Source organism: Carya illinoinensis, chromosome 1 (assembly GCF_018687715.1).
Source record: "Carya illinoinensis cultivar Pawnee chromosome 1, C.illinoinensisPawnee_v1, whole genome shotgun sequence".
Taxonomy (NCBI): Eukaryota; Viridiplantae; Streptophyta; class Magnoliopsida; order Fagales; family Juglandaceae; genus Carya; species Carya illinoinensis.
The window spans coordinates 43842304-43866771 of record NC_056752.1 but is presented as its reverse complement, the minus strand read 5'-3'; the positions used below and the strand labels follow the sequence as shown (position 1 = coordinate 43866771).

Sequence of the window (24468 nt, the reverse complement as noted above, 5' to 3'; positions counted from 1 at the left end):
GAGGAGTCCTGTGTTCGATAGGTCTAGGTTTAAAGGAAGCCTTTGAACTTGGTACTAGATCAATCGGGTGGTAATCATCCAGATTTACATCACCTATTTGGCGGTGCTTCTTCTCAAAGTGTGAATTGTGGCCATTTTCCTATATTTTTTTGAAAAATAACAGATCCCATAATTTAAGTGGAAAAAAAAAAAGATCTGTGTCTGGAATATTGATTACGCCAAGAAGATTTTCGAGCTACGCCTAAGAGTTACAGTGAATGTACCTTCAGCCTACTGCTCGCTGTGGTCATTGGCATAACATCGTCGCTGACATGTTGGGCGAGAAATGAGATTTTTTGCATCCACAAGTGGGTTCGAGGCAGAGAGAGAGAAGTGAAGCAGAGAGAGAGGTCTTCGGTTGGGTTCAACATAGAGAGAGAGAGAGAGAGAGAGAGAGAGAGAGAGAGAGAGAGGAAGTAGAGAGAGATAAGTGTTCTGGTTTCGTGCTGCGTGAGAGAGCGAGAGAGTTCCCCTGCATTGCGGTTTGGAAATTCAGTGATGTAGTCCTTACGTGTCACTCTTCTATTGGTTTCCGATAATAAAGGTTGGTAGGATAAACTGGTGGGAAGATTTTCTCTTCTAGGTATTACAAAAGACAGAACATGCATGCAATTGCCCTTGAAAAAGCCTCTTAGCACACGAGACTTGAGATCAGAGGTGTCTTGATTCTTGAAACTTTTCATAAAAAGAGGAAGCTTACTATTTCACTTTTGAAATTGATTGCAGTGGTGATTCAGCCCAAATACAATTAATATTCTTTTATGCCACCACTCTTTCTTTCTCACTTCTCTATTTCTAATTACTCTTAGTTTTACTTATTCACTAAGTTTTAATTTGTCATGTAGTCAGAATATAAAGGGCGAAAAATATTGGGAAAGAGATGGATTGATCATGCTGGAAATAGCAGAGCTTTCAAAATCAGGGTGTTGCTTGAGGGTCCGCGGGGGGGGGGGGGGGGGGGGGGGGGGTGTGGAACGGAGGAAAAATGTTAGTGGGGGGCGATGAAGCTTGGTGGAGCGACAACGTTGTCTGATTGTGGCGATGACGGACCTGTTTTGGTGCGGTGGTGGTCTGGTTTTGTATGACAGTTGTATGGTTATTCACAAGTTGAAGTTACGCCGTGCAAATCTATTCTCCATGTTCTTCTCAGATGGCACTTCCGTAGATTTAATCAGATGAGATCAAATGTACTGCATCTAGGATAAAATTTCTTACGTGTCTTGTTTTCGTATGACAGGGGGTGGTAGACAGCTAACTAGGATCAAAACCTATGCCCTCTTGAACCAAAACCCCATGCCAACGTCTTGGAAAAAAGCAAAAAGCAATACGAAAGGACGTCTTGAAAAGATACGAAATCAGGAAAGTAAAAAGATAAAAGAAAAAAAAAAAGGGTAAAGAAGCCTACTATTTGACATAGCTGTAATAAAAGATTAAAATATCTATTTTTACACGGACACAAAAGTTACACGGACACAAAAGTACAATACGAAGGTTAAAACAGAGATTACACAATACACGGATAAAATAAATGGAATAAGAAATTTACTGTTTATTTCTATTGCAATAAGATAGATACTTATTATTATAGAAAGATATATACATATATATTTACATTCGTGAATAATAATAATATATACGAGTATTAAATATATAAATTTAGTGAATCACACCATAAAAAATTGTGTAAAAAATTAATTTTTTCTTAATAGAGCTCACTTTTTTAAAACTTATATATAGTATTACTCTTACCTTCATAGATAAATTAACTGGTTTGCATGGATTTAAACTGCAGGTCAACCAATTTGTGCCAAGTGATGGTTCTAACTATTTATATTGTTGACGTCGGTTTTTATCATAGATACAAAAGGAGAGAAAGATCCCTCCCTGGCTTACTGAGGTGGCATTGGGGGAAGGATGTTGTGTGGGTCCTTGGTATGCTAGGCTTGAATCGGTGCTATGTGGGCCCTCTGCTAATCCAGTGCAATTGTACGGAGTATGTGTGTTTGCTCATGGTGGTAAACAATAGATAAATTCAGGAAAATAGAGACAGATAGACACGCAAATTTACGTGATTCGACACTAGGCCTACGTCCACAGGAACTTGGGAAGGGAAGAATCCACTATAATAAACTGAATTTACAGTCTCTCATGATCTCTTATCCTCATTGTACAATAAATTTTATAGATCTCTCTTCCTGATCTCGACTCCATAGCTGGAATCCGAGTATGGGGGTTGAAGAAGTCTTTTCGAGAAGCCTTGCTTTTGAAGCCAGCCTAGCCAAAAGTCTGCCCGAGACTCCTTTCAAGCCATAAGTCTCCTCTCTTCCATTGCCTTGCTTTATGTTACATCACCCTCCTTTATGTTTTCTACCTTATTCCTACCACACCTTATATCCCTCACTTCTAAGTATCCTCTCCCTTCTCTTTTGTCCTATTCTGAAGGCCCCTTTGATGGGCTGGGCTTTGAGAACTCATTTGAGCCTTGTGACAAAAATCCCCTCAAAATAGACATAGCCGATCAAGAATTCAAATTAGTGTAAAGCATGCATACTCCACACAATTTGTATGGCATAAAATTTTCAATCTGACATAATAATATAGAAGGCGTGTCTTCCGGGTTGGCATAAGATTGTAATTTTCTAGATAATCCTACGAAATGTACATTAGAGCTTTCATAGACGTGTCAAAAATGGGATCTTCTATCCATGTGGGATTGCTCTTGTTTAATTTACTGGGTCTAGCAATTCAAACCTTGGGTAAATGCAAGCACACAGTAGATGGACTAAATTAATATCTGGGTAAATGCAAATCTTTTGTCACCGGTCTCTTTTGTTAAATTATGGGTAACCATGCCTCATACCGCTGCTCTTGTTACACATCCTCAATATTATATTCCAATACATTAGTAGGCATATTTCTATCTCTGTTGGTACGCCTCTACCTACACCTTTGCATGCTTTCTATCGATCTGTTGACTGGTTAAAAAAAAATAGCACAGTCGTGATTCCCATCTGTATTTCAATATGAGTACATCAACCCAATATTTCCCACTTCTGCTGCAGGGAAGGACTATTTGATATATCCTCTGATTGGCAACTCCAATCCGCAAAGGCAGCAACTAAAGGCCCCGATCCATAATTATCAAATCCTCATTATCCCTTTTACTCGTATCCACATGTTCCTTGTTTCTAAGTCATGGATTTGAACAATTTGGTACATAAATCGTGAGTGAAAAAGAAAATGTCGCCAGTAATGTCCATTGAATGCAACGTGTATTTGCGGAAATTAAGCAGCATCTGATTTTATGATTTAATCTCCATCTCCATGTATATCAAGTCTAGAATACAACAGATTCTACAAAAATCAGGGTGCGAACTATCTCCTGAAAGAAATATACGTGCGCTGTTGTTTACCTCAATCCAACTACACCCCGGTTGCTTCTTGACTCCCTTCTCTTTCATCCGGGCCATAATTGTACTTGCATCTTCTCTCCTTCCACCGCTCAATAATAATTCAACCAAAATCAAATAAACACCAGAATTGCAAGGGTCTACTTCCAAAATTCTCTCGCCAGCAATCTTGCCCACCTCAATGTTTTTGTAAATTCTACAGGCTCCTAGCAGTGCTCCCCAAACACTTACAGGAACTTCAACTCCATCTGCTCTCATTTGATCTAAAAAAGTCATCGCCTCATCTATTAGTCCAAACCTACCCAACAAATCCATGATACATGTGTAATGCTCACTTGCTGGCCGAAGAGAACACTTGGATTTCATGAAATCGAAGTAGTACTTACCTTGGTCTACCAACCCTGCATGGCTACACGCAGCTAGAACACCAACAAAGGTTATATGATTGGGCATAACATCAGTTAATATCATTCTTTCAAACATCTCTAGGGCCTTTGTGCCATCGCCATGATGAGCAAAACCACAGATTAGAGAATTCCAAGAAATAACATCATGGCTTGGCATGGAAGAAAATTGTAGCAGAGCAGAATGCATGTTTCCACATCTCGCGTACATGGTAACCATTGCATTGGAAACTTCAATGTAACTATTAAAACCAGCTTTTATAACATCTGCATGAGTTTGCTTTCCGAAGTGTAAGGTCGGCAAGTCTGAACATATTGTCAAAACACTAGTGAATGTAGCCTTGTCTAGGGATGGACCTGATTCTTTCATTCTAATGAAAAGCTTTAAACCTTCCTCTCCTTGATCATTTTCTCCTAATCCAAAAATTGTGGCATTCCATGCAGTTGTATCTCGGCTTGGCATCAGATCAAAAATCTTAATTGCACCCCCAACCTCACCTAATCCAAAATATCCAACAAGCAAATTCGTCCATGACACAACGTCACTGTATGGGGATTTCTCAAGAAATGCATGAGCTTCTTTGATGAGCCCATTTCTTATCAGTTCCAACAGGATTGAGTTCCACGTTTTCTGACATTTTTGTGGCATCTCCATGAAAAGCCTTATAGCATCATTAGCTTTTTTGCTCCTGACCAACCCGCTTACCAATTCATTCCAAGACTCAAAATCCCGTTCAGGCATTTTCCGAAACAAATCTTTCGCAGTTTCAATATGGCCATTTTCTATATATCCAACCATCATTGCATTACAAGCTCGAACATCCCTAGAGGGCATGTTTTCAAAGAGCTTACAAGCTTCAACAATCCGTCCTGACTTAGAAAGCCCCGAAATCATTATAGTCCAAGACACAACATCCTGAGCACATGATCGTCCAAAATACTCTTCTGCTAAATCCAAATCCCCACAATTCACCAGCCCACCGACGATCAAGTTCCATGAAATCACATCTTTCAACGGCATCCCATCAAATAAATGTAGCGCCGTGTCTATCATTCCGTTACGAATATACCCTGCAACCATTGAATTCCAAGTCACAATATCTCTGGATGGCATCCCATAAAAAACGCACCTCGCACCATCCACGTCCCCACACTGCATCAACCCAGCAATCACTGTATTATACGAAACAATATCCCTATCAGGCATTCTATAGAATAATTGGAGAGCTTCACAAGAATTCCCATCTAAAAAGTGCCCACGAATCATCGCGTTCCATGTGACCGTGTTTTTCTGAGGCATTTTATCGAACAGTTTCCGAGCTTCCTCGACAAGGCCATTTTTTACGTAGCTCGAGATCTTGGAGTTGAGAGGCTTTAGGTTGGGGAGCGTTGCTTTGGTACGGTTTTGTGTAAATAATTCTGGGTTTGCGAGAGAGAGTGTTTTGGCGAGGTTCAGAGAGGGATTTTGGGTGACTTTGAGGGCTTGTGCGGCGCGAGAGAAGAAGAAGAGGAACATACCCCATCAGTTTCAACGACCTAATGGGAGGGAAGTAAACCGAAGCAGAAACAATTGTTAAGCGTAAATGCATGGATCCACCACCGTTGGTGGTTTCATGGTTTTTTTATTAGGGAGGCAATAAGTTTACTTTTATCTTGTCTTCGACCTCTTTCAGGTCAAAGTCCCGTCAGTGTGAGAGAAAGGTCGATAGGATCACCGCCTGTGAACTGCAACGTTAGTTTTCTTTTCTTTGTAATTGGATCGATCGTTTCCCTCACATTTCGAAGGAAAATCTCAATACATACCTTAGTAACTAAGAGCACTAATATTGATTTTTTTATTTTTTAAAAATGACGGTAGCTCAATTTTATTAATAGCTATTATTTTTTATGGAAGAAAATCGTGGTTACAATTCGACACTTAGAAGTTACAAATACACAATAAGACCAAAACTCAGGCATCAAAAAACTAAAATAACCAAACAATAAATAAACAATACAGGACAGACCAAAACACTATCCGAAGAGAGTCAAGAAAAAGCACCTGCAAGAAAGAGCACAAAAAACTAAATGATTAATCAATTAGAGCTAAATAAGACATATCTGATAACCCTACATAGTTCACAAATAAGGAAGATCAAGTCTATCTATGCGAAGAAGGCCTCGAAGCTTGCTGGGCAAAAGATTATGAGCATCAGACCACTCCGAGTTAGGACCCCCCGCTTCCTGCTTGGCAAGAAAATCAGTCACAACATTGTCTTCTCGAAAAACATGTTTCATCGTATACTTTATACAAGAAAGATAGCCATAAAGTTCATCCTAGAAATCTTCTGAATACCAAATATTAAAATTCTCTTTAGTGATCCAGTTGACAAGAAGTTGAGAATCAGACTCAATCTCTATGTGATAAAATTCGAGATGATGACAACAACGAATCTCTTCTAATAAATTTCTCATTTCTGTAAAATTATTGAAATCTTAACCCAGAAACACATAAAAATTTAAATAATATATCTTTAAATTCATCTATATTAATTTATGCATTTCAAAATTTTTGAAGAGTTATGAATAGTGATTCTTTAAGTTTAAACAATTATTTTTCACTTTCTAAATATTATTTTTAATATATTTTTTCTCTCTATCCGATGGAGCTCTCTCGAAAGTTTTATCTCATTGCACTCTCTGCTCTCTTCAATACCAACATTTCAAAAACGCTACACACAACTTGGCTTAAAGCCTGAAACGGTAGCCTTGTATGGAATTTATTTTGGTCGGCAGTTGAATTTGTATAGGATTATATTGTATTAAATTATGAATGTGTATGAAATTTATTGGACTTGGGGTTGAATTTATTTGAGTTGGATGGTCTATTGAATTTATTTGAGTTGGTAGTGGAATTTGACTTGAATTTATTAGACCATCCATATGTATAAAATAGACCATTCAGATTTATAGTGAAAACAATTTATAAAATAATTAATATTTTATTATTATTTAGTTAAAAAATACATAAACTAATGTGAGAATTTTTTTTTTACATGCAAAATCAATTTTTAAAAGATGTGATTTTATATATAAAGATACATAAACTACTATCAATACTCTACCATAATGGATGACGTGTGGTTTAAATTTTTTTTAAATAATGTTATTCTTTTCGTGCTCTAAAGTAATGTAATTTAAGATAAGGTAATTTTATAATCTTAAAGTGTACAAAAGTCCTTTATATGTTTTTTTTTTTAAAAAGAGTGTAATTTATTATTAAAAAGTTAATTTTTTTATATAAATTTTATATTTATTTATTTTTTAAAAAGAATTATATAATATTTGTATACCTCACCACTATAGATATCATTTTATATCTGTCAATTATTAATACCACGTTAAAAAATAATAATGAAAATGTTTATCACCATAATTTTTGTTTGGTGTAGTTTATCTTAACTAGTCGTTATTCTTTTCTACCTAAATTGAAAGAAATTAAATGGCTAGACAGTAGAACTGAGCCAGACCTTGACAGAAAAAGCTCATCCATGATGTACAAAAGTCTGATCTATTTTGGACTCACCTTATCCATCCCCCACAGTATCCCTTCCAATTGTCACTGGACACAATCTTCCCACGTCAGCTTAGATAGCTTGCGGAGCTTTACACACTCACCATTCCTCACTCTTTTTCTCGCACATAACCAAACTTTCCGCTCCTCCAACCACCATAATATAAGAAAACCACCGCCACCACTACCAATAGAATCGAGTTCCTGAGCCATGGCAGCCACTGCAGCCGCGGCTGTTGGCTCATCTTTCTCTTCATCCATCCACACCCTCAAATATTGTATCCGCTCTAAGCACTGCCCATCCGACGTCCCTCTCCTTAGGATTTCATCAACCCGCATGTTAGCATCGACATCTCTTTCTTCCAGGATCGAACAGCTTTCACTTAATGCCATCTCCAGCAAGTGGCGGCTCCTGAGGATATCCGCTGCTGTTGCCCAGGAAGAGGTGGCAGTAACGGCTGAGTTGGACGCGGCGACATTGGTTGAGGATCATCAAGAAGATAAGGGAGGAGAGGAAGTACTGTTGGATGAAGAGGCCGAGAGTGTCGTGAACACTAAGCTTTACTTCGGGAATCTACCTTACAGCGTGGACAGTGCTCAGCTTGCTGGCATAATTCAGGACTTTCGAAGCCCAGAGCTGATTGAGGTAACTAGCATGCACTGTTTTCTTCGGCAAGCTGTTCCTTTTTTCTTTTCTCGTCTTTCTTATTTGTTTGTACAGTTTATGTTGTTAGTAATGATGGCTGGGTAAGTTGATGAGGTTCTACCTGGACTACATGGGAAGATCAGGAGCAGATCTTCATAGTAGGCATAATTGGCAGTTATTTATTCTGTTCTTTTTTTATTTATTTTTTGTTCTTCTCATTTTTAAGACAACATAGGAAGGAGTGTTTCTGTGTTTCTTAAAACTGGTAAAGCACTTGAGATTTTTTTTTTTTTAAGATAAGGATGGTAACCAGTCTTATTGATAACTTTCACTTATGACTGAGAAATATCTTATATAAAGGGAGCAAGAGATTACAATCAAAATTTCAAAACCAAGCTCCTAAAGAAAATTAAGAGCGGAAATTAATTTATAATAAAAGATTTACAAGTAGTCCATAAAAAAAATAAAGAGATTAAAGTTAATGACAAAGGTTAGGAGCACCTACGTGATCCAGAGAAAATAGACCAAACATATGTTTAGGAAGTTGAACTAGAGGAGAAATTTACCATGTTTTCAAGGCTCCAAAAGAGGTGAGGATATCCGCTAAAGCCTTATCTTCCCTGTAGACATGTTTGAGAGTAAAAGGAAAATGATGCTTGAACTATAAAAATATCATCCTAAATATCAAAATATTGCCAAGGGGTTTGGGTTTCAGTATTAAACCAGTTAACCGCAACAAGAGAATCTGATTCAACAATGAGCTCAGAAATGCTTAACCGATATCACATACTAAGACAAACTTCAGAGCTGATGATTCTGCAAGAGTATTTGTATCAACGCCCAAAAAATAATGAAATCCAGCAATAATGGAGCAATTAGATGACCTAAATATATCCCCGCAGTCAGAGGGGCCTAGGTTGCCTTTAGAAATGTCATCAATATTTAATTTGAGAATGATGCATTCTTTATAGAGTGAAAAAACTCTGCTGGGAGCATCATTTCACTTGCAAAATCATTGGTTTTTGCCGGGCTGATGAATCAACAAGCTCTATCCATTAATTAATGTATTGGAATTGGATTTGGATTTGGTAACGAGCTTTTCCCATTCACTAACCTAATCAGATAATTCCCCAGTGTGAACATCTAGTTTGATTGCTTGATTAGCCATGCTGGAGCAATCTTAATGAGATTTGAAAACGCGAAATAGATGCTGTGTTGCTGTGGTAATTTCTTAAGGACTGTAGTCTCGAACAAGTGCTATTACTCTAGTGGCATGTGTGTGATCGTGTTTGGGAGGCCAACAACTAGTTTGTAAATGTAATGGGTCCCCCGATCTTGATCAGTAATGTGCGAGTGAGATACTCTGAGTTAGGTGAATTTGGATCTTGCTAATTAATAAGTTCGGTACGAGATCCCAAAAAACTCAAGGAAGGGTGGTTGTATGATAAACACCATAATGTGTTGAATAAAGCGTGATAATTTTGTCTTGTTGCAATTCAAATGTCCCGCTAACATTTACAATACTTTTGGTTGTGAAGTGAAATGAGTGAAGTTCTTATGAATATTCAACGAGGATAGGAGAAGGATAGCTCTCTCTATTAATCAATTCGTTTTACGATATTTTCGAAGTGATGAGTGCTACACCCACAAAGAGATTTTACAAGAACAAACTCACAAATTGACATGACTTTATGTGATACTTTAGATCTACTTCACAATAAAAATAACTTTACAATCTGACGTATCACATCAATTCACGTCTGTTTGTGGGTTTACTTATGTGCAATTCCTCTGTGGCCAAAGCATTTCTCTTTCGGGGTTCAACCTTATCAAAATGGAAATTTAATGTTGCAAGTCTTCATCAAAATCGAATGCCTTTTGGGGGTTCTCAACTCATATTTGAAGTTCTGTTTCCCCTGTTTTTTCTTTGGCATACAATTATATTTGATAACACACACCATCACCGGGATACTTATCTATGAGTTTCACTATGTCCTTAATTGATCAAATTGTGATAGGTGCTCTATGATAGGGACTCTGGGAGAAGCAGAGGTTTTGCATTTGTGACAATGAGCAGTATTGAAGACTGTAACTTAGTTATTCAAAATCTGGATGGAAAGGTAAGAAACTAATTCTTTATGCATGCACATATCAATATCATTAACTCAATGATGACTGCATAACAGGCACAAGTAATTTGGTAGTTTCAGTTCTTTGCTTCTTTCCTCTTTCCATTTCCTCAACTCTAGAAAAATTTGGTTATGGCAGGAATATATGGGCCGGACCTTGAGGGTGAACTTCTCAGACAAACCTAAACCTAAAGATCCTCTATATCCAGAAACTGAACACAAGCTTTTCGTTGGGAATTTATCCTGGTCAGTCACGTCTGAGAGTTTGACACAAGCATTTCAGGAGTATGGAAATGTGGTTGGTGCTAGGGTTCTGTACGATGGGGAGACAGGCAGGTCACGTGGTTATGGTTTTGTGTGCTACTCCACAAAAGCAGAGATGGAAACTGCCCTTGAATCTCTTAACGGAGTGGTAACTTGTCCTTCCCTCCCTCTTCCCTCATTCCTGAATCTCTTAACACATCACAGATGAATATTTAGGTCTTACTAATTGCATCTTATTATTTATTGGCATTACAGGAACTAGAAGGGCGCGCAATGCGTGTAAGCCTGGCTCAAGGAAAACGATCATAACATGAACAGCAGGGGATAAATATAAGGCGGGGTTAACGATCAAACTTCCCCAAGTCAGTGGCTCTTAAGCAACAAAAAGGATATGCCATTTGGCTATCAGAAACTGTCATTGTGAAAATTGAATGATTGTCTTTGCTAATGCTAATCGTGATTTTGTTTTCTGTAGCTAATAACAAACACTAAGAAATCTCATTATGAACGAATCATACATGCCTGATGCTGTATATTAACATCTGCTATAAGCAATCAGTACCTAAGACAGGCATAAAAGTTCCTTATCCTGGCCGAAAAAATATGGTTTCCAGGAAATTGGAGAACTTGTCGTAGTCCTAGTACTGGGTAGGTTGTACCTATCTTCACTTATTTTTCCTTTATCTGCCCCAATCTTTCATTAGCGGCCAATTTGGCACAGCAAGAAACAATCCATCATCATCTTGAGCTCTGAACACAGGTCAAAACCCTCTTACGTGTCTTTGGAACCAAGTTCCAAGTGGTTGAAACTAACTAAAAAGAACACTCCTATAAGGCCTTTCCCGATAACTATTATGAGGGAGAACTGGGTCTCATTCAAAAAGGAAATCGATATATATATATATACTAGGAAACACAACGTCCTTTGGACGTTTGCCTAGTGGGGAATATAAATTTGGGTGTTAATCAAAGAAAATGATGAAAATAAAAAATTATATAACCTTTGACATTATGTTAATAAAATAAATATTAATAAAAAAAATCTAAGAATTTTTGTTGGACCAAAAAATCATAAGTGTTAAATGCTGTGGAGATATGCAATAGAAGTTTAAAGTATTTTGGTTAGACAACCTGCTATATCGTTTTGCAGAGTATGACAAGTACTACTATAATATTGGTATATAAATTTTTATAGATATCCATTTGAGTTTTTTTTTTAACACGTAAAAAAAATTTTAAAAAACTCAACACTGGAAATATATATAATGGCACAAACCATAATACATTTTGACACTTCTAACTATTTCCAATAATCAAAAATACACTTCTGATACTATAGTAAATAATAACACTAACTATGTAGTTAGACTAAAGCCTATACGATTAATGGATTCGTGAAAACTTATGGAGTTTTTACGAGGTTCCTAAAGGTAATAGAAATTTCACAATTGAATTTCTAGCGGACTGTTACAATCTCTCCTCCTAAAAAAAAGATTTCATCCTCGAAATCGAAGTAAGTAAGAAATAACAAATTAAGGAATAGGTGTTGCTTACCAACCTGTTGTCTATTCCGTATATATCTACCTTTGAGATTATGTCATTTTTTTAACTCTCTTACTTTAACCAACAATTATATTATACTTCTTTCCACAAGGTTGGCCAAGTTGTATCAACATACTTTCCAAACCTAAACTTCAAGTAAATAATCTTCCAAAACTCTTTCTTAGAAAAACATAGGCAGTATTCTTTAAGTGTTATTGTAAATATCATAGTTAGTAGAGAATTTATCAAAATTAAGCCGTTAACCTCTCTCTCTCTCTCTCTCTCTCTCTCTCTCTCTCTCTCTCTCTCTCTCTCTCTCTCTCTCTCTCTCTCTCTCTCTCTCTCTCTCTCTTAACAAAAGCGGTGACTCTCTGTTTTAGACCAAACAACTTTGATACGTAGGATTTTTACAGGTCTTCTGTAGCTATCAGGCGCCGCATAGCTATGACACTACATTGCTCTTCTGTAGTTGTCAGGCGCCGCAGCTACGCTACGATACTACATTGTTCTTCTGTAGCTGTCAGGCGCCGCAGCTATGATACTACATCACTCTTGTCTCTTGTAGAGAAATGCTTCACGAGAGATGATTCGTCATAATTTTCTCTATAAAAGAATTATTCAGTTCATTTTCTTTTACATCTCATCTTCTCCACTTTTCTGAAATCAGTCTACATTCTTATTCTGCAATCTCTTTCTGCTTTCTTATTTTGCAATGGCTCAGCAATCTTCTCATTACCAATATATGAGGGATTCTGCACCTCATTCACCAGTTGTTTCTGCTTCTTCCGTAGGTGCTATAATGCAATCCAATAATGATATGATTAATAAGTCAGATAATGAAATTATCTACGAGCTTGTGAGTCTCGGCACCCGATACTCATCAACCATTGTCGCATATTCTCAGCGACTACAATCTAAGACTGGTGGGGTTGACAAACTCCACGAGAATATTTCTATCCTTCAACGGCTTCTTCTGGAGTCCAACATGAAGATAGAAGCACTAAAGCGAGATAATAGAGATTTAAAATCTTTGCTTAAATCTTCTTTTCGAGTGGCTACTCCTTTAGATAGGAAAGGCATGCAGATTTTTGAAGAGCAAGAGCGTTTAAAGATTGAGGCAAAAAGCCTCAAATTTCTGTAATTTTGCTTTGAGATAATAAAATAATATTTAACAAATATTCATATTTGTGTTTTTATCTTCTGGTAGATATTTTATGTGCTTAATTTTTTTTCTTTCAGGGATTTTCATATATATGACATGATCCAATGACTTATATAAATATGCATTTAATCATGCATATCCAAACTCTCGGTTAGATCATTGGAAAAGTAAAATATAGGTTAGAAAATAACCACACAAAGCACATTGTGAGTAAACAATTCTAAACTTCTAAATATCCAGAACAATATAATACCAAAACCAAACGTAACTACCATATTGAAATTAATAACCCAACAATAAAATCCAACAAATTCATGGGTCATTACATGTCCAATTCCACAAATTCCTTTACATACAAGTTAGTATCCTATTTATGTATATAATTATAACAGAGTTTATAAGTAAAGAAGCAAACTTAAAGTTTATATACAAGACAGTGTCCCATTTAAGTATATAATTATACATATATGAACTATACATACATGTCACTGTTCTATTTAAAGGTATAATAATAAAAGTGATAAGTTTAACAAAAAGATATTTAGAGTATCTATAGCGTAGCTTAATTTATAGATTTGACAGAGAGAACATTGAGCTTGTTCTGTCATAATTGTCCATACTGATTCATCTCTGCACGCAAGTGTATAATCCATTCTTTTTCTAAAATTGCACTTGCAATGTTTGCTAAATATGGTAGGTGTTCCTGTAATATTGAAAAAATATAGAACATAATGTAATATGTTTTTTTGAATAAATTTATAAAGAGATTTATTACCTTGCCTGTGTGCTCTAATAGATGAACTGCTGTAAAATTCAGAATTTCTTCTGCCACCAATCCAAAGGCAACAACTGCTATGCATCCTGTGTCATCTTCTATTTCCAAATATACTCGAGAACTATAATTAATGAGAATATCATTATTGCATAATTTTTATAATTATTATTTTATATTTATTATGTAAAAAATGATAACTTAAAGTATTGGAATAAATTTTTTACCGTGGCTGTCCGATGCTCATATTTTTGCAATTGTAACACGAGAACTTTTCATTATAATCATATCCAGTCGCTTTATTGCAGTTGACACAGGACATATAGTAGAACGGCTGATGCAAATCGAGTAATAAAAATTTTGCTTTAACTGTGAATGTTGATTTCTGCATTAAAAATGAAAAAATAAATTTCTAATATGAATGTAGCAATAAAGTGAATTTAAATAGAAAGAAATAATTTAGTTTTAAAAAAGAAAGTTATACCGTCATTGCCTCTGTAAAATCTAAAATTTCAACAATTTCAGAAATTTTTGTTATTGTCTGCATGGCATCGCTTGAACTCGATCCTGTTGATGTATTGAAACCCTTGGCAATGATTTCTTCTAGTAATGCATCATTTTGGGTTGCCCTAAAAAATTATATTAATAATTAAAACAATGTATGTAGTAAAAAAAAGTTACATTAATAATTAAAACGATGGTTGTAATAAAAAAAACAATAATATGTGTTAAAATTATACGATATTATTTTATAATGAATGAAACAATAAATAATTTAGATTTTATAAAATTAATTATTGAAATAATTTTTTAAAAAAGACAATTTACCATGTACGTAATGAAACCGCAGCTGCTAAAAGAGGATCGATGATAAACACGCTTGTCACTTGTGATGATAAAGATAGACCTGTATTATAAATATGTGTTAGCAAATATATAAATACATGATAAATAATTAACAAAAGTATTATTTTGAATGAAAAGTACCATCATAAGAACCAACTTTAATTCGCATTCCAAGAATTTTTGGTTTTGTTGCAATGATGTTTGAAATTTGTTGGCATTCGTCATGAACAAATTGAGCCCACATTGTTAAAGTTAAAGGCTTCAGGCTATACAAATTAGAAATAGAATTAAGTTTGTAATAATAAAAATATTATAATGCGTTAAATAAAAAATGCTATAAATGTAATTAGAGATGTATTTAAACCTCTCATCAATAAGTTGTATATCTTGAACTGTTGCCTTTCCATTAACAGTGTTGACTTCTCTGGGTGGCATCATTTAGATTGCAATAGCTAGAATCTCTATTACACCAAAATATTTTTTGTTAGTTCATAATGAAACAAAAGCATATAAATATATCTAATAATTATTTATATAGTTATTACCTATTTCAAAATCTGTATCCTTATAAGCATCAAGCTCATTAAAAGGGATGATATTGTACTCTGGAGCCTTTAGCACTGGTTCGTCATCTTCAACATTTTCAATAATTGTCCTCGAATTGATGATCCATTGATATTCATGCGATTCGATTTTGTGTCTTGGGTCTATTGTTTTGACATATGCATTGCCTATATAATAAGATTGAAAAACCTGCAATGTATCATCGCGCAAATCGATATCTTTACCAAATATGACTGCTTGTAAACGATTTCCCTATAAAAAAATTGAAGAATTAATCAATTGGATTTAAAGAAATAAATATTTATATATGAATAGTAAATACAATATAATAAATACAATAAGAAAATATGTTTATAAATTGAAATGTATAAAATATAATAAATACAAAATGGTTCATACCTGAGGATCTATCAATGTGAGGTTCTGATATTTTGTTATTGATTTTCGTGCAATCCTTTTTGGAGATTTTTCTGCAACGAGCATTTTTACTTTCCAGTTTTTGGTAACTGGAATAATGTCTTTGATTGATGCATAAACAGTTCGCATATTTGCTGTTTTTACAAATTAGAAGATAGAGAAGTATTACTATATATATATTATAAATTGTATAATATAATTAAAAAAAACAATAGAATGTATAAATGATAACAATATTTGAAAAACATTAACTGAGCAGACTAAAGAATATATTAAATATGACTATTTATATAGCATTATAATGAGTTTTTTATTTTCAAAAAATCTTTATACACAATATTTTTTGTACAATTTTTTTCATAGTTATCAATTGTAGTTGGTTTTATAAGAATTTTTACTGAATTGACAGTTTTGGCTCTTGATAATGCTACATATAATTGTCCATGAGAAAATACTGGTTCGGGTAAATATATTCCGACAGAATTTAATGTTTGTCCTTGTGATTTATTTATTGTCATTGCAAAACTTAATTTGATGGGAAATTGTGTGCGTTTAAATGGAAAACCATTATTTTCATTTATATCTGGTAAGAATGGAATTCTGGGTATAAAAACTCTTTTCCCTTTGTGATGACCAACTGAAATTTTTGCATCAATAATATTACGATTAAAATTACAACAAATCAATTGTGTGCCATTGCATAAACCTTCTGAAAGATTTATATTTCTAAGCAACATGATGGGACAATTCTTTTTAAGCAATAATTCATGTGGTGACAATCCACTTGGTGTTAAAGTGTTTAAAAAATCTTCGATTACACCTTGTTCAGATGTATCAATTGTTTCATCGAAACTATAATATCGCACCATATCACCTGGAAATTTTTCAATGATTATAGCATTTATTTCATCAACTGAGTGATTTTTTGGTGTTAATATAGCTCGATTTGTCATTTCAATTAAATTGTTTGAATAATTTGATATGTCTTCAAAAATAGCTTCTAATAAACAATTTAAAGATTCAGCATCATTGTTATATTGAATAAGCATTTCTGTTGGAATTTTGATCATATCTTTAACAGTAATTGGTTCATTACCATTACCAACTTCAATTAAATAACGACAAAAATCAGGATCCAATCTAGATCTCATATTTTCTATTAATTTAATTTTGGTTAAAGAAGACCATAAATGAGAGCGGGCTAAGCTTGCATCAATTTGTTGTTCTTTTGTACTTTTTTGAATTACAGGTAATACTTGACGAAAATCTCCGCCAAAAACAATGACTTTTCCATCGAAAGGAAGATTTGTATCATTTATATCTTGTAACATCTTATCCACTGCCTCTATAGAATATTTTCCACACATAGGTGCTTCGTCCCATATAATTAATTTTGCAAGACGCAATAATTTAGCAAGATTTCCTTGTTTGCTAACATTGCATGTACTATTTTTTTCTAAATTTAATGGAATTTTAAAGCGTGAATGTGCTGTTCGACCTCCAGGTAAAATTGATGCAGCAACACCAGATGATGCAGTTACAAGTGCTATCATATGTTTTGATCTAACTTCAGCAAGAAGTGTTTTGTATAGAAATGTTTTTCCAGTGCCAGCAGGACCATCAATGAAAAATGCAGCAGGTTTGTTGAGAAGTAAAGTTTCAAGAATTAATTCATATGCGTGTTTTTGTTCAGAATTTAAATGATTTGATGCAAGCAGATCTTCTTGTGGAATTGTAACAGTTAATTCATCATCAATTTCTTGATGTCTAAATTCTTCATCGTCAGAGAATATATCAATTGGAGCAAGATGATACATATTTATATTCTTTCCCATTGATTCAAGCGTAAAAGAGATGTTTTGTAGTACCATTTTTTTAATATTTTTTGCTGTTGTATTTGTTGAATAAAAATCTGCAGACATTTCTTTTTCAAATCGTTCCCAAAGTTCTTTTGGATTTGTAGGATTACAATATACTAAAATTGTTGCAAAAAGACGTCTTAAACTATTTGGCATTCGGTATAAACAAGCTTCTTCTAAACATTCTTCTAAACTACTATCTTTGTTCAATAGACCATGTAAATTAGCTGCTTCACGAAATGTGGGCACAACAATACCATTAATTGTTTTTAAATCTTCAAATGATTTTGGCCCTCTAATGTGGTTCAGTAATATTCGCAAGTAATATCTTTCACTTTCAATTGGATTTGCACTAACAATTCGCCCTATAACATTTCCTTTCTTTCTTGGAGTCCAAATTTTATATTGTTGATTCCAAACGAATTTTTCAGGAAATTCTTTGTACAATAAATTGTGTGCATTATGATCAATTTGATTTGTTAAAAAGAATTAAGTTAACATTGATTTTGTTGACAAATCTGAATTTAAAATGCTGTTTAAATTTTCATGTGCACGAAAAGCTACTAAATGTTGATTTTCAAGGTGCAGATGTAAACTATAAACTGATGGATACATTTCGTTAAGTGCAAAACCATATATTCTCCATGTAGCTTCGGGTGGTGTAATCCATCTACCTGATTGAAATTGTTCAATTTCATCAATTTGTTGATTATTTTCGTCGTTGATTAAATTGAAAGCGATACAATCATGTCCTTTGTAAATATATTTATACAAATACTTGACAGCTTTAACTGTAGAACAAATTTCAACATTTATATGACAATTAAATTTTGAAAGAAGATATGGATTATATGGTACAACCCAACGATTATCTAAATTTTGTCCTCTAACTTTCACAATTGTTCAGTCATTAGAACGTTTGTATAACGGAAAACAATCAATTCCAACAGTTGTTTTAGATGTAAATTTTTTGGGATATTGATTTTTGCAAATTCTATTTTTTTTCATACATATATTAATTAGATTCAATATTCCGCAAGGACCATGCATCATATGTTTAACAACACTTTTATATAAGTGTACATTTTTTGTTTTATCAGGTATTTCTGCTGAAACAATTTCATCGAAAGATTCAGGTGCATAAATTCGCCAATCTTTTTGTAGTATTATTAAAAAATGAATATGTGGTAAACCTTTTTTTTTATGTTCAATTGTGTAAACATATGCTGCAACTTTACCAAAAATTTCTCGTTTAAATAATTCATTTTTTAAATCTTCTAATTTTGCTTTAAATATTCGTGCAATTAAATCAGGACGATTTTGAACTTCTTCATGTGGTTTTAATTCATCTAAAATTTCTTTCCAACTTGGATTACATGTCATAGTTAAGAAAATATCAGGTTTGCCAAAACGTTGAACTAATGTCATTGCTTCCATATATCTCTTGCGCATATCTCTTGGACCTCCAATAAAAGATGAAGGTAAGATAATTCGTCTTCCAATTTTGGAGGCATTAGTTTCTCCAATTGAAATACTATCAACAATACCTTGATATATATCTGATCTAATTTCTTGTTGTTTCGAACGAAAATAATTTAATTTTGATGTTTCAATTTTAATATACATGTCAACAACAAATTGTTGTAATAAACGACCAGATAATAATAAAATTGATTTGTTATGTTGTCTTATTTGTAATTTGAAACAATAATATTCACGGCATGAAATTGTTGGTTGTTTCTTCTTCTTCTTTAAAACTACAAAAATTATGGAAGAAAATTTAGAAATATAAATATATAAAAGTTTAAGATAAGAAAATTAGAAGAATTAAAATTAGAGTTAAATATATTTTGCCCCCTCCGACTATCATTTAATTCACAATCATGTACACCGGACCTGCTTTCATTGGACTTGCGAGATGTATGGAAAAAATTTGAAAACGATGTGAAAAAAGAAATTTTTGTGGGGATAAAAAAATAGGAAAGCAGATCAACCAACCCCTTTTGTTTTCGAGGGAAATGCAAACGACAATGTTGTTGATGAAGTGAAGGGTAATTTTGTCTTTGCATTAAAGGAAATACACGTGAAAAGCACACAAATGACATTTTCGTTCGATTTAATGCTTGTTGTAGATGGAAGAGGGCGATTGGGACGTTTTGAAAATAAGAGGTGATATTTTGATGCAATCAATAATTTTAGGGGTACCTTGTAAATTAAGTAATAGTTGGAGGGGATAAAGTCTAACCCTTAAAATTATTATTACCTTCTTCTTCAGTTTGAAATAATTCCTCTGCATTACTTGATTTGTGTAAATCATTTAATGTTGATGTTTGATTGTTTAGCAATATTGTTCATTTTTTTATTTTTTCGATTCCTTCATGCCAACCAGAATCACCAAGAGGAAATAATAATGGATATTGAAGTGGATCGTAACAACCAAAATAATATTGAACAATATGATTTTGACCTGTATGACTAAAAACGATAATATTTCGATTTGTTTCTTTTGCATAATTGTCAGATTCAGTCCAAATAGCTGCAACTTGCGATACTGATGGGGTATTATAAACACGTTGATCTAATCCAACGTCTGATCTTATGTGAATTACATGATTTTCGAGATTTGGAATGTTACTCAAGTTTCAAAAGAAATGACTATATAGATTAATTCTGAGTATATCCATCAATTGACTAATAATGGAAGGATCTAATCTTTCTGCATCATTAACACGATTTTCTAATTCATATTCAGTATCATAGAAGTATAGTTGCAAGTACGAAGGATATCCATCTTCGGGAATTAAATCATTAATGTAATGATAGATTTGTCCTTGAACTCTAAATGTGTAAATTCCTCTGTTTCTTTTACATAAATTTGTATCAAACTTAACTCCAAATGATGTGAAGGCAAATTTATTATTATATGTTGTGATGACCTGTTTTTATGTGTATTTTCACTGAAGGGTGGTTTTTAATTTAATTAATATATTGGTTTATTTATTTTAAATTAATGTATTTTAAATTGGTTTTTAATTTAATTTAATTTATTTGATGTTGTGTTTTATTTCTTTTAGTTGTTTTGTGGTTTTTAATCTTTTTCGGCGGTTTGTTTTGTTTTCCCGGAGTGAGGATTGAACCTCATTTCTTTTCACATCTTTTTCCTTTTTTTCTTTTTCCCTTCTTTTCTTTTCCTTCCTTTTTCTTTTTTTTTTTCTTTTTTTTTTTCTTCCCTCTTCCCGCTCGAGCCCCCCCGGTTTCTCTCTCTTCTCTCTCCTCACCCACGGCCGGAGCTGTTTTCAGCCCAGACCGCCGCCGCCGACCAGCGTGGCCGACACAGCCACCGGCGTTCGGTTCGTCCACCTCCGGCGCACCTCCCCACCGAAAACCACCCCCATCCGGCCGGCCGTTTGGCCGGAAAAGTCCTCCAAAGCCTCCACGGTTTTTCCTCCGATCCGCCGCCGTCGCTCCACCTCCGGCTACCATTTCTTCACCAATTCATCACCGGTCCCTTGCCGTCCTAACCCACCCATTTCCGGCCTCCAACGACCACCGGAACAGCTCCTACGAGCTTAGTTTCCGTTTTGGATAATCCGGCCATTTTCCGGCGATTCCGCCGCCACCCACGGCCAACCACCACTTCCAATAGCTTCACAACCATCCCTAGACCATTCTCTATCAATTTCGTGTCCTAATTTTTCCCCGTTCAAAAGTGGGTTTTTCAAACCCACGGCCACAGTGAATTTTCACTGTGACGTTGCTGTTTTTCTGCCGTTTGCAACGCCACTTGTTTTCTAAAATTGCCATATAGCGCTGTAAGTATTTTCCAAACGCTATTTTCAGATTTTAATATATATTGCTCATTCAATTATTTACTGTTGTTGGTTGTTGATTCCGGACTGAGTCCGAGGAGTTTCGGGGGTCGGATGGATGGAGGACGGAGTTGCCTGTTTATTTGATTTATGATTGTTGGATTATTTTATTATGCATTGTTATGGCATTACATGGTGCATGCACGTGTGTTTGTGGATTTATGTGAAAAGCCTGTGTATTGGCGTAAGTGTATTGCGGGTGCGTGTGTATCACGAGCCCAAGCCGGGATGGGTTATTATCTCGGTGGAGCTCCTCTGGTCACTCGGGAGCGGAATAAACTGAGTGATGTCCCTTGAGTTGTCGAGAGCGATGACGGGAGCGGGGTTAGGGGATGCTTGGCTACGAACGCTCCGGGCCCGGAACCGGGCATCGCCCTACTCACCGACTCCATGGCCCTTCGCTGGCGAGGGCTAGAGGATGCTTGGCTACGCACGCGCGGGGCGCGGAACTGGGCATCGCTTGTTAGGTGTCACATGCGTGGTGGTACTCTACGGTGTGACACTGGAGCCAGGGTGTGCGGATGACCCCTAGGGGAGGTCATGGTGCATACGGTTAAAATTGGATAATGGTTTATGAGGCCAAATGGGACTTTTGGCGTGGGCCAGATGGACTTCTGGCGAGATATTGGGCCAGATGGACTTCTGGCGAGATATTGGGCCAAATGGACTCTTGGCGGCCAAATGTGACTTTTGGCGTGTTTTTCGGATAGGATGTGTTTATGGGCCAAATGGGTTTTTGGCGTGTGTGGAAAACTGGTGTTTTATGGGCTTTGTGCATTGGGCATGGTTCATGCATCTTGTTTGAGTTTTATGTGTTTTTATCTGGTAGTGTTTGGGTTTTACTTACCTGCAGTACCATTCGTAGTTTCGTAGCTTTTGGTGCAGAGTTAGAGGACGAAGAGGAGGAGGCTGAGCCCGAGGATGCGGCTCCGCCGGGTTGCTGATGCTATCTTTTATATTTGTTTAAAACTGTATTTGTGTTTTGTAATATTTTATCTATGTACGTCTTAAACAGCTTGTATTACGTTAAGAAAATTCTGGTACTTAGTTATGACTTCCGTTATCCGCTGCGTGTTTCTCTGTACACATCTGTTGCCTTGCACACACTCGGCACCCGTCGATGGGATGGTGACCCGGGTTGTCACCATCCGGACGTCTCAATTTTCCCGTGTTCGGGCGTGGGGATTTGGGGGCGTCACATATGTACGCACGTATGTACGAAAATTTTCAGATTTGTTTGAATTAGAAGTAAATAACTGATATAGTTCATTAGGAATTTGACTAAACGCTAACGATATTGTTCCATCTGCACAACAAAAACTGTTTGGTTCATGATAAAAATTTTTTGCTCCACAATATTTACATGACGGTACTAATGGTAAATAACTTGGTTCAAGAATTATAGTGTGTAATATTTGTCTAAAACAAGGAGATCTTCTTTGTCGTTTTCCTATATTAAAAAAATAAAAAATAATATTATTAAAGATAAGATATTAAATATTAATGTAAAAATTAACGAAAAAATGTGTTAGCTTGTACATTACCTAAATTGGAATTTGACGTTCTTTAAAAATTGAATTCATCTTCATTTAGATAATTAACCTATAAAAGCATTTTTTAATATTTATTGAATAGAATGAGAAAGGAATTGAAGGAAATATTTCTTTTAGTAAGAAATTGTTATGAATAAACCTGATTGGTCAATACTGAAGTTGACGTATTGTTATCGATGTTAATTCCAGAAAAGTTGATATTCGAAGACGATCCAATTTCTCTTATACAAATTCTTTCATTGTTGTTTGAAGAAAGAGATAGGACATTCTGATACTGTCTTTGCCTTTGCATTTCATTATGTCGAAGATTTTTCAACTCAGCATCTCTCTCTTCTTTTTTGACGGATTTCTTCTTTTTTTTGGTTTGATTGGATACTATACCAATTTTTTCTTCGTGGATTGTTTTCACTCTTTTCTGGATTTATTCATAAAAGAAGTTAGATAAAAAAAAAAAAAACGGTGTTAATAATGTTTAAGTATATTTTTGCATTTAATAATATTGCCTTACCGATCGGCATAAAGTTATGAAAAATTGTAAATTCTGTATCGATTTTGGTGCGTAATCTAAAAAAAAATTGAACATAAAAAAATGAAAAAAGTAAATATTAACATAACAATAATATAATATCATCAATTTATCCTAATTATAAGCGCACTTATATAAACATAAAAAAATTGAATAATATTTTTTCAAATGAGATAGAAAAGAACGTACCAGGAAGTGGAGCACAAACAGAGAAATAAAGTGGACACAGCAAATTAATACCAACCAGATTGATGAAGAGCCAAACAAAAGCAAAAGCAACAAATCTGACAAAGAAAACATACATAAAAAAAAATTATTCTTATGATAAATAAAAAAGATGATATAAATAATTTCACTATTTACTGGAAAAAAAAAACTTACAAGCAAAGAATTAATATATTGAATGGAATTTATTATCAAACATATTTTTAATAAAATATATAAAACAAAAAAAATAAAAACAAATAAAAGGCTATAAAAAACCACAAATAAATGGAAATGCTATTTTTTTTATTTTTTTATTATAATGTTTGTGTTAATAAGTTAATGTTTATCAAATTTTTAAAAGTTATCAAACAAATTTTGAAAATAACAAGACTAAATACTATATTTATGTATAAAAACTCAATAACCATAAGTTTGAAGTGATCAGCAAGTATATAATTATTTTAAATACTACATCTTTTGACCAATTTTAGCTAGATGTGTAACTCCTACCAGCAATATTTGGTTGGCCGCATAGAACAGTCTCTAATATTAGTTTTAATCTCTGTACTCATTCCTGAATCACAAACTAAATCCTAATTATTTCAAGCAGCCCCATGCTGATTAGTTTTCTAAATTTTTGTAGCTATTGTTGATTTGCCCCCATTGATTTCTACCAATTAAAAATATATGTTGATCCCCAATTGTT

At 34.5% G+C, this 24468-nt stretch overlaps 2 protein-coding genes across 2 annotated transcripts; one reads left to right on the top strand and one right to left on the bottom strand.

The window, feature by feature from the left end:
* Positions 1–2140: 2140 nt before the first annotated feature.
* Positions 2141–5635, bottom strand: LOC122276412 (pentatricopeptide repeat-containing protein At4g02750-like). The gene has a single exon (XM_043086103.1). It carries the CDS (start codon positions 5367–5369, stop codon positions 3342–3344), a length of 2028 nt encoding a protein of 675 aa, XP_042942037.1. The 5' UTR covers positions 5370–5635; the 3' UTR covers positions 2141–3341.
* Positions 5636–7451: 1816 nt separating this feature from the next.
* On the top strand, positions 7452–10957 carry LOC122276404 (28 kDa ribonucleoprotein, chloroplastic-like). Its single transcript, XM_043086096.1, has 4 exons — positions 7452–8052; positions 10071–10172; positions 10321–10593; positions 10701–10957. Exons 1-4 carry the CDS (start codon positions 7618–7620, stop codon positions 10752–10754), a joined length of 864 nt encoding a protein of 287 aa, XP_042942030.1. The 5' UTR covers positions 7452–7617; the 3' UTR covers positions 10755–10957.
* The last annotated feature ends 13511 nt before the right edge of the window (positions 10958–24468 follow it).

Bases quoted from the DNA above. Each gene is read 5' to 3' on its own strand.
- LOC122276404 (XM_043086096.1), top strand. From the start codon at position 7,618: ATGGCAGCCACTGCAGCCGCGGCTGTTGGCTCATCTTTCTCTTCATCC. The intron at 10,173-10,320 runs GTAAGAAACTAA...TGGTTATGGCAG, and splicing joins TTCAAAATCTGGATGGAAAG to GAATATATGGGCCGGACCTT. The intron at 10,594-10,700 runs GTAACTTGTCCT...TTGGCATTACAG, and splicing joins TTGAATCTCTTAACGGAGTG to GAACTAGAAGGGCGCGCAAT.
- LOC122276412 (XM_043086103.1), bottom strand. From the start codon at position 5,369: ATGTTCCTCTTCTTCTTCTCTCGCGCCGCACAAGCCCTCAAAGTCACC.